This window comes from Streptopelia decaocto, assembly GCF_964273445.1.
Source record: "Streptopelia decaocto genome assembly, chromosome: 3".
In the NCBI taxonomy this organism is placed as follows: Eukaryota; Metazoa; Chordata; class Aves; order Columbiformes; family Columbidae; genus Streptopelia; species Streptopelia decaocto.
In genome coordinates, this window is record NC_138656.1 from 101,079,345 (window position 1) to 101,090,831 (window position 11,487).

The 11,487-nt window shown below is 36.4% G+C and overlaps 1 protein-coding gene across 1 annotated transcript in view; it reads left to right on the forward strand.

Annotated features, from left to right (window-relative positions):
• SNTG2 (syntrophin gamma 2) overlaps positions 1–10,901 on the forward strand; it is a gene marked incomplete at both ends in the record, with an annotated part of 248,656 nt that extends 237,755 nt beyond the window's left edge. Inside the window, one exon of the mRNA XM_082048487.1 lies at positions 10,770–10,901. Within this exon, the coding sequence (XP_081904613.1) occupies positions 10,770–10,901 (132 nt within the window). The remainder of the gene's footprint in view (positions 1–10,769) is intronic.
• Between the last annotated feature and the right edge of the window lie 586 nt (positions 10,902–11,487).

Below are 11,487 nucleotides of genomic sequence, written 5' to 3' on the forward strand. Positions count from 1 at the left end.
GCAATCATCAGATAAAATTGTGAAACTTAGAATTCAAATTCCCAACTGAACTTCAGCAGGTTCTAATTCAGGATTGTAGTTTGAATCATCATCTAGAGGTTTGGCTGTAATCCCTTAGTCTGGGTTCAGATTCTGCCCTGTGATCCCAAGCTCGATGCTGAATAAAAAAAAAAAAAAAAAAAAAAAAATCTAACTTTTCAATCATGCAGTTTTAAAAAGAATTAGGAGAACTTTGATGTGATATGACAAAGATGAAGAGTGAGGCTCAGCTGCGTTTTGATGGACAAAAGCTAATGAGAACAGCAGAAAAGTATATGACAATCAAATACTCTTACCTTAGATTATGCAGGTTAAAGTCACTTACTGAGTGATACTTTTCTACCATGACCATACACAAACAATATTAACTTTTTTAAAAAGTTGTAAGAACTCTAACCTTCCTTGTTTATCATAAAGTTACAACAAATGCAATATGTCTTTCTGTGTATATCTGTATTAGTAAATTATTCAGTATTTCATTAGTAAACTTAACCTGAGTTGTCTGTTGGCTTTACTGTGAAAGATATTTTAATGTCTATTACAAAATGTCCAATGCTGCAATACCTTGACTGTATTCTCCTTGGAGAGAGAAAATGACTACCATCATCATTTTATACATGTTCATCAGCTGCACAGTTCACATAACTTGTTCTAGGTCAGACAGGAAGATTGTTCTGGTGCAAAAACCATAATCTGAATCTCTGAATCTGTGTATTAAATCATTCGATAATCCATGTATGTGATTGGCCAAGGGCCCCCATTCCATTGCTTGCAATGGAATTCCATTGCTTTAATACTGGATCATTCCTTTTTCTCTTGTGGTAAAAAACTGGATTGGAAAAAAAAAAACATTTTATTTCTATTTCAGTGCTCACTTCAATTGTTTTTAATTGGTTTTACCTTTATTTGACTCTTTAGACAGAAAAATTGTAAATTTTAGCATTTTTAATGAAAATTTGTCTGAAAAATAAGTATAAAAGTGAGTCCTAATGATGCTTTTACAGCAAATTTTGTCCAGGAGACTGATTTGTTAAAACATTAAAAATTATTCTTATGTGTAGCTATAATGAAAACTCACTGTAATTGGCAAAGTCTTCATGAATATTTGTGAGGTACCTTGAAATTATCATTTGGAAGATGATACGTGATCACAGAATTATAAGTATGTTCACACAGAATTATAAGTATGCGTGTACCTAAATGTACACGTGTGTTGTAGATGTTGCAAGAGCCCAGGAAAAACTCATTCAAAGCCAGAGGAGGAAGGCTGATAGTAAGAAATTGCAGATTTATCAAGATTTCAGTGACTATACCTTTTACCGCTGCCTCTGCGCAGTGCAGTTTACCCACTGGGATTTCACATTAAATGAGACCAGGATACAGCTGTTCGGCATCTCCACTTCAGATAAGTGGTGTATATATTCAGGTATATGCCCAGCACCTAAATGGTATAATTTCTTAACTTTCATAATTACAGACTATTCAGGAACTAGTCAACACTAATACTCAGAGTATAGTACAGTATCTGCCTCAGCTTACTGCACTGGAAGAGATTCCATAGAGCCAGATGGTGCTGTACAGTGAAAAGCCGCCAATAATGAGAAACAGAAAATGTCATTAAATAATAGAAGTTTCATTTTTCCTGAGTAAATGAACCAGTACATGTGAAATAAGGCTTGATACAGATGACTTATGTTCACTTGGCAGTAAACAGTAGAGTTAAGGTTGCAAAATAATTTTCTAGATTATGTCTAATTTTATATGGTTATAAATTCTTGGGCAAAAAAAATCACATTTGGGAATTCTATTTTTGCATCTTGGTTACTAGCTAGAGATTATGTTTTTTCTCCTCCTATAAATTTTAAGCCGAATGCTTCTTCCTGTGCATTTCAGTTTTAGGCGAAGAACAATACATTTTTCTATTTTAAAAGTTTTCTGTTCTAAGGAGCTTATAAGCCCTAGATTCTCCATCAGGTCCTTCGTATTCCCTACAGCAATATTGCTTATAGTTTCCCATTCCCTCGCTTTAATACTTCAAGTAATAACACCTCTTTTTCTCCTTGAAATCCCCCAAAAGTCATTGCAATGAACTCATATTACTGCCAAGTCCCAGCATATTTTTATCCAGCCTGACAATAGGGAATGAATTGTTGCAGCCGGTTGGTTTGTAGGGGTCTGTGTGCATTACCTGGTCAGATAACCCACGTATAATGGGTGGTCAGGGGACCCCTGCTCCAGCTGCTGGTCCAAGGAGGAAAGTACGATGCTCTCTTCTTGCTCTCCCAGTCCCTACCAACAACTCATGCTACACTTATAGATTCATCTCCTTTGAGGTGTCCACCTCTTCAACAAATAGGGCAAAAATTGCACACATGCACATGGATGTGATTTCATTACTTCATTTCTGTAGGAAATCAGACATTTTTTTAGAGGAAATACTTAAAAATTGTGAAATTGCAACACAGAATGTAAATGGATCTGTATGAAGGAGTAGCTCTGCAACTGTTTTGAAAGAGGAAGGAGAGTGGTTGATTATGAAGCATTCCTGTGGCGTTAATGTGGAGTTTCTGTGGGCTGTGGTCAGCTCTTCATTGGATCAGCAGGATGAAATTCTTCGAGCCGGAGATGCCTTTTCATGTCCCTTTGGTGAAGGGGTCTTAAACCTGTGTGCTCATCAGCCAGATGGAGCATGTTGACTACACATGCACCTCTTACATATAAGAAGTTCATATGCAAAAAAAAAAAAAAAAAAAAAAAATTGCTTTTGTCTTTTCTTAAGTTACAAAATTAGAAAAAGACGTGAAAACAAGGAGAAAAAAAATCTAAATACTTTAGTAGTAGGAAAGAGCTGAAGGCATGAAAGCAAGTAATAAATCATAGCTTACTGTGGAAGCTGAGGAGATAGCGAAATCAGATCAAGGGGTTATAAACACAAACCAGAATATGGAAGGAAGGTGTTTGAAATATTTTAAAATGTTAGTTTATACAGTATTTGGGAGTTAGTGGAAGTTATCTTTCAGAAGTCCAGGTGACTGAGTAGGATTACAGATAGAGAAAACATAGCTTTTTTTGTTTTTTTGTTTTTTTTTTAAGAAGAGGGATCAAGGGGAGACTTACAAACCAGTCAGCCTAATTTTGATAGTAGAAAAATAACAAGAGTATTAAATAAATAGTTTGTAATTATAGAGAGAATAATAAAGTGATAGGAAACTACCAAGGTGGATTTTTGAGAAAAGCGTATAGCAAAATTGCCTCATTTCCATTTTAAGACAGGCTAACTAGTCTGGAGAGAAACAATACTTGTGATTTGTCTTGACATTATTAAAGCTTAAGCATACTCCCACTTGATGTTCTCATAAATATTTTTGGTAAATAGTACCTGGTTTAAGTTACCGTAAAAAAAGTTGAGAATGATTGAAAAAGTAATTCTAAAAGTGGATTCCAGTATTTGCTTGAAAACCGGAAGAATATAACATACGCAAATTTCCCTGATCCAGATTCACATCTTGTTAGTTTCCTATCTGGTGGAAATCTGCAGCTTGAGCAATCTCAGTGAAAATTATATCTTTACATATTATACTTTTTCCAAGTAAATTTTATAATGAACAAATGTGAGTAGATCTCACAGGAATAGTAAAAAGCAACCCCCTGATACATAAGTCATCCTCCTGACAAATTTCAGTGTCTCAGCAATCTGTAAACCATTTTGGCTAAAATTTTCTCTTGAAAAGTAATCTGTTGTGGAAAACCGGTATGGTAAATATCAGCAAAAACATTTTATATTTGGCAAAGCTGTATAGCATTTATGTATCTGAACAAAATAAGTCAGTACCGAGAAATTACAAGTAATCTTAGTAATAGGATATATTTTTAACCTACATGACACCCACACTGAAAGTTCAAGATTGCTTTAAAAAAAAAAAATGATTAATACTTCCAGGATCATATTGATGATTCATCTCCCATAGCTAAACTGTACCTGGAAAATAAAACTTTTTTCCAAGCATATTTTAATTGAGCATTTCCTTTTTCTTCTATCTTGTTGTTGTTGTTCCTTTTATAGTCTGTGGCAAAGATGGAATTATATTTTAACAATTTATTCACCCTAAGAACGGAAAGAGAGTTTATTTTTCTTCACTGCATTTGCTCTTCTACTAACTTGGTCTCAAATATTTCATTAAAGAAAGAAAGAGATCATAGTGTCGCTAGACAATTTTGAGCCATATTGAAGCTTCAGCTACATGATGCTGGTTTCCTACACTTCTTGTCTGTCACACATATAACTTAGGATCCCTGCACATTTATCTGAGTGCTTACAGTATTCTTTCTTCACTGACTTGAAGCCTCAGCTCTTCTGTAATTTCACAGTGGTACAGTGGTATAACGTGATCTGATTTTGCAGTTAGACTCTGCAGCAGTTTTGCAGCAAATCCTGTTCTTTTTAGAACAGGAGAACTTCAGGAAAGTGATCAAGGACAGGTCAGTAACCATATTTACTATATTCACCTGAGAGGATATTTATTCCATGTAAGTACTGTCAAGAGATATGGCAAATTAAGGAGAGCACAAGCAAAGCTCTCTCTTTACAGCAGAAATCATCTCTAGCATCAGTAAATCATAATCTAGCACTCAAGCCCTTCTGCATTTTTATTAACATGGGTCTTCTGTTGCTGAAGTCTGGCAGTTTACTAATGAACATCTTGTAGCGCTTGATCATTTGCAAGATGATGGTAGATAAGAGTTAAGACTTTGCCTGTGTGACAGTATTGGACAGTCTGATTGTTGTTGGAAATTTATTTTAATCTTTGCCGGAATAGGTGAATTTATTTGGCTGCGCCTAGAAAAACTTTTTTCAAATGGGTTTCTTGTGTATTAGCAAATTTTGCATGTGCCAAGGCAACATTTAAAAGTGTTCCTGATTTAGCAGTAGACAATGGCATTTGGCATCACCAAGCTGAAAGTGAAAAGCCACCTGAATCTTCCAGATCCCTGTACAACACTGTTAACAGACTTAAGTAAACCGATAAAGTGGCAATTCATCTGGCACTGCATGTTGGCATCATGGACCTGGTTCTTATGTTTGCAGAGTAAGAGCAAAATTTAACTTGTCCTTCTTTCTTTATGCAAATGACAGTCACAAAGAGGAGGGCAGATAAAAGTTTATAGCTGAAGAAGCTTTCATACCCTAGCTGATGATTTATCTTTGTGTGTTTATAACAGTCTTAACAAGCTGTATAATACTGTTACATTTGTTCTTCTCAACCATGATATGGCAACCAAGCCCAAGTATACTTGCTGAGATACAAAGCTGAATTTTAATTTCCTTTCCCTTTTTGACTTCCATGGGGATTGGAGCTAAAACCTAGATATCTTTATCTGTTCTTTTTTTACAAAAGATATGGTTATTATTTCAAACTGATTGAAATAATACGCTGAAGAAGATTGTAGTAATAGTTGTGCTCTTGTCAACAACTAATAAACAGTATCTGTCAGTGTCTCCATTATCTGCCTTTTATGTGAAACAGGCTCATGTCTTGTTCAAACAGTGATTCAACAGCTCTCAGAAGTAATCAATAAAATTAAGTGTGTGTGTGGTAATGATGCAACAGGCCTGTCAAGCACTTTATGATATGTAATAAATCCAGCTCTCATAGGTGGTGGACAAAACAAGAACATAGATTTTTCTTACTTGGCTGTGCACATATAAGGATCGAGGTCAGTGCAGTGTGCACATTTTTTATATTCTCAGGACCAGCAGGCAGTTTTTCAGTCTTGTCCTCCCACTGCTTTAATTCAATCTTTTAATCTCTTGCTGTCTTCCTTCTAGTGCCTTCATTGTACTTCATTCACTTACTAGGATACATATAGTAAACTGAAATAGCTTTGTTTATTGAAATATTAGCCATGCACAGATTATTTTAATTACACAAAAAATAAACTGACAATCTTAACTAAAGAAAAAAGCAGCAATCGCGGATAAGGTAAGCAGAAGGGTGGTGTTAGATGATATAGAGCAAATAAAATGATCAATTACTCAGTCATCTGTATGTAATGGAAATAAATGTTTCTTTAAAAAATAATTAAAAAAAAATCATCAGAACAATCCATCTGCTTGAAAGAAGTGCCATTCATGTTATTTTCTAGGAAAAAAATCACATTACATTCTAAACTTGAAGAGACCAACTTTCCACCATTAAAACCATATTCAAGATAGTCTCCTGCTAAGAGACACATTGCATCTGTGCATTTCCCCAAGCCAGAAGGCCATCCCTATCTTTTACCCAATCCATATTTCCAAAGTAATCCCCAGTCCTCTTCCCCTTTCCTTGTTGTAATCTGCATGCAAGCTAATCCACCACTGGGACACCAGTTCTCTGAGCACAGTCTACCCTGAGCCTGCATAAATCTGAACCCCAACTTCTGCTTTGCATCTGTGTCTGACCAGTCAGCTTCAGGATTGTGAAGGTAGCGCCAAGATCAGACATCCTGAGCACCACAGCCTCACCCCCATTTGAGGTGTCCTGTGTCAAATGCTACTGTGATCAGCTGCATTTCTGGGAGCTTCTGGGGCATGAGGCCTCAGGTGAAGCCCACCTCTCTGATACCACCATAGCTGACCAAATCTAACCGAGCCCTGCAGGAGGACACCTCCAGATTTATGCTCCTCTTTTATGATTCCAGATGATCAGATAACTTGACATAAAATAGTGAAGACATGACGGAGCATGAGGGAAGCAAACCAACTGGTAAACTGCCTGGGGAGTGCTTGCATGCCTCCTATTTGGCTACCCAGCTCTATAACAACTTCAAAAACTAGCACCACTCTTGAAAATAATCTTCTGATTGAGGGACGTGCAGTATTAACTGGAGAAAACAAAGTGTTGTTTGCACATAAAACATAGGTTTAGCAATACTGCCCTCTTTCAACAACTACTGTTAGCATTCGAAAGATCAATCACAACAGATGGGACATCTTCTCTCAGATACGCAAAAGAGACTATTGCAGTTTGATCATCCTTTGAACTCTGATAGAAACAGAGAGTGCTGCAGTAGGGACATGGGGAAGGACTGACTCTCGGTGATGAGACTTTCCTGTCTTTTTTCTTATCCCCAAACTCTTCATGTAACGTTGTTAGAGCAGTCTGAAATCCTGCCTACAGTCTGTGTTAGGTTACCTTTGATTGCTTATCTTGATAAAGATGTATAGATTAATCAGACTAGAGAAATGAAAAGCTCTTTTCTCTCAACTGGTTTGGCTGCATTCAGTGAGTTTATTCAGTGTCAGAATAGCCAGAAACTGAAGTGAAATTGTTGGATTATTGCAGCTGATTTTGGAGCAAATCCAAGATTAATGGAGTGGGTTTATATTTTAGAATGTATTGTTTTTAAAGACAGTGATTCAGGAGATGTAGACCTTTGACTTGAGCCAAGAACTTATACAGAATCATATACTGAGGCCTATAATATTTCAGTAATAATCATGAGTGTGTATTTAATCTTAGTTTTACAAAATTAGACAATGAGAGTTAAACAATGGCACTATTTTTTGAAAGTATTTATATTAATTTTGTATTAATTTTACAGTAGACATCTACTGTCATTAAAATATATTTTAAGAAACTTATCTCCATACTTGCTTCATAACTTTCAATCCAAATAGAAAAAGTAGATTTTTTTTTATGCATCAAAAAATCAGAATAGAGATAACATGGTCTTAAATTTGTCAAAGGATTTTAACCACATTCACACTTCATTTTTCTTTCACAACAAGATCTAATTTTGAGTGTGAGGCCCAAATGATTACTTCAGCAACCAAATGCCATTTATTGCCAGTTACCTAAGTGCTTAGTTTGATACAAGTTCTCAAGAGATCTTCCTTCTTTTAAGATAACGATTTCTTAATTTGTTGACTAACAAGTATGCAAAAGCAGAAGTATGGGAGCATTTTTCCTCTTCCCTCAATTTCACCTTATTTCTCCTTATTTAACCAGGTATGAATGATAAGAAATAGTACATTCTGCTTATCAGCTATATTGGCTTATGCTCCTATTTTTTTAATTAGGAGTGGTTTGTGTATGCTGTCCTTTTTTAATTTTGCAAGTGTCAGTTTGTAATTTCCGTTAGATATTGAATTATAATAATTAGTTTTAAAGTGCTTATTACTTCAACTGTTGGAATGAAAAATGGCTATGCATTGTTTTTTAATTCATCTATTTTTTATTGGAAAGTTGTCAGAAAACCAGTGAGTAATTTCAGAGGATAATTTTTGAACTAATTTCATTTATGTTAACACATTCTCAAAGCTGTTTGAGAAATTCTTGTGTTTCCAGGTTCCGGAAGGAGTTTAACTTTGCTTGTCTGATGATGACCCATTCAAGACAGATTGTTACACACATCTAAAAACTTGTGATAAACATATTCTTTGCAGGATCAAGGGGCTGAAAGCATTGTTCTCTTAGGAATCGGTATGCACTGAGCAAGCACTGTAAGGAGGACAGCTTATTGCCAAAACTTTCTCTGTTCTAAGACTACCATGTCTGGCAGGTCTTTCCCTGTAGTTTTTGTGGATGTTTCACAGAAGATAAAGCCATTTGTAAGGCCTGTTAAACCATGTGAAGAGTGCATCATGGGAGCTTGTTGAATATCATTCTATTACTCTTACTGTACAGTAATGCTGCTTATTGTCACTCTCTGCTGAAGAGAGTAGATGGTAACAGAAAATTACATTTGTCTGGGAATAATAAATTTGCTTAGTGGGAAATAAAATCCCTGAGACAATAAAATATATATCTGTCTAAGGATGTAAAGAAACTGTGCGCAATTTTAAAAAAAAAATCAGTAGCATTTCATCGTCATGAAGTAGAACCCTCAGATATTGTCAGCATGTAATGGTTTCTTTCTGTCATTCCTTGTTTCTCTTTTCTGCTCCTTGCTTCTTACTGACTCTCTCTACTCCAGCATGGCTCCTCCACAGCTTGTGGTCCCTTTGGGGGTGTTACCTGTTCTGCCATGGAGTATCTCCTATTGCTCTGGCCTTGTTACCTTTTTTGGGCATTTGCTGCCGTTTCTTAAATACATTTTCCCCAAGGCCCCACCACCTCGGCTGGGGGCTCAGCCGTGCCCTGCAACGGGTGGGTGGTTGGAGCCGCTGGAACCGGCTGTGTCCAACACGGGACAGCTCCAACCTTTCCTCACAGAGACCCTCCCCCCACTACCAAACATTTCCCACTTATGTCCAATAAAGAGTCACAAAATAATGCCCCACAAATACTAGCGAACAATTTAAGACATTCTTTAGTAGTAAAACGACTCCTGCCTAGTAAATGTGTGGGCTTTGATAGCAAAAGTGTGTGATGCTGAGCTTTTCCTGAACAGTAACCTTGAATTCCAGGTATTCTGTTTGAGGCAATTTTCTTGAGAAGATACCATAAAATACTGTGATAGGAAAAACAGAAATCCAGTGCCTTGCTTTTTGTTTAAAGGCAAGCATATGGAGTGTGCCTCGATAAACTACTATCCAGCCAACACGTTGCTGAAAACAATTTCCTTCCCAAAACAAGAAGTTTCCCACATGTTCCCACAATATATTTACAAGCTGCAGACTTCACAAATAGTAGTATCATGTAAATTGAACAAGTCTGTTATATTATATTTGTTGTAATTGTGGCAGAATATCACTCCTGTCTGGGGAGATTAGAAAAAAGAATCATAGAATCGTAGAATTGTTTAGGTTGGAAAAGATCTCTAAGAGCATCAAGTCCAACTGTTAACCTAACACTGCCAAACCCACCTCTAATACACATCCCTAAGAACCTCATCTTCGCATCTTTTAAACACCTCCAGGGATGGTGACTCCACCACTTTCTGGGCAGCCTGTTCCAATGCCTGACAACCCTTTCTGTGAAGAAGTTTTTCCTAATATCCAATCTAAACCTCCTCTGGTGCAACTTGAGGCCGTTTCCTCTCATTCTATCACTTGTTACTTGGAAGAAGAGACCAACACCCTCCATGCTACAACCTCCTTTCAGGTAGTTGTAGACAGTGATAAGGTCTCCCCTCAGCCTCCTTTTCTCCAGGCTAAACAGCCCCAGCTACCTCAGCTACCCTCTCATAACGCTTGTTCTCTAGACCCTAATTTAACTGGTACACAGAAGATGAAATTTGTTACAAAAAGTCAAGGGAATCTGAGAACTGGTTAGGAGGAACTCTGCCTTTCCTTGTGAATTAGGACATATGAATTTCATACCCAACCATATTTCTCTGTGCAGGCTGTGGTGTGACTTTACCTGCCTTTGGCCTCCCATCTTGCTTATCTGACTCTACTTCAAAGGCTGCCAATGAATGAGTCCTCCTCACCCTCCTTGGCTGTGACTTGACACCGCATCATCCCCAAACATCCTCAACTTATCAAACATTTTAAAATATGTTGTGATACCTGAATGTTCTTGCAAGTTGAATGTTTTCATTGACCAAGCTGAGTTAAATGTAAACAATAAAATAGCACAGAATGAAAACTAAATTGACATGCAGCACTGCCAGTGAACGAGTTGTGGATCTACATCTTTTATTTCAAACACTTAAAACTTTATAGCTCCCTATAAAGATTCAAATTTTTGCTTAAAGTCCATTGTTGTTTGCTGACTAGTCTGTTCTGTGCTTATGTGAGATGTTTATAAACCTGAATATAAATTCACATTTTCTCTTTCTTTTTCTCTTACTTCCTCTTTCAGGAACTTGAATTTCAGGATCTGACGGCAGTTTTACACTGTATTCACTCCTTTATAGCAGCAAAAGTGGCATCAGTGGATCCACTATTCATAGACAGTCAGAGTATTGCAAGAAAATATATGTACAGTAACTGATATCAGATTATATGTTGTGACTATGGAAAACAAATTATTTTCTTAAAGAAAGTAGTTATTTCATGCACAATATTGCAACTTTGTGATTTTATAAAGAGTCTATAGTTGTGTTATCTGTAACTTTAAGAGTTTTCACAATCCATTAAACATTTTGAATCAATAAGTTAACTAATATTAAGCCAAACTGAATCAGTTTGTCATCTTCAGCACTTATCTAAAATTCTAAGTGAATATTTATTCAATAATATTTGTGGTATAATTTTGATTTCTGCTGTCATGGTCATACATACTCCCTCTTATTAGATGGAAATGTGGAGTAACATTTGAAAAGTGTGTATCCAAAATTTGACCTCTAGGTCTGTTTGAAAAATGCTGGGCTCACAGACAATTTCTACAGCCTTTGCTCTAGAAAAGATCTAATTACTGAAGACTACTGTAGGAATTGAACTTTTATCTTGTTTCTATATGTTTGAAAAGTTATAGTTCCATGGTACAGTTCTTCTGAGGCCTGAGAGTTTTGGTCTGGCAAAACACTGAGTACTCTATTTCAGACTGAGGAAAAGACTTAAGCACACACTTGACTCTA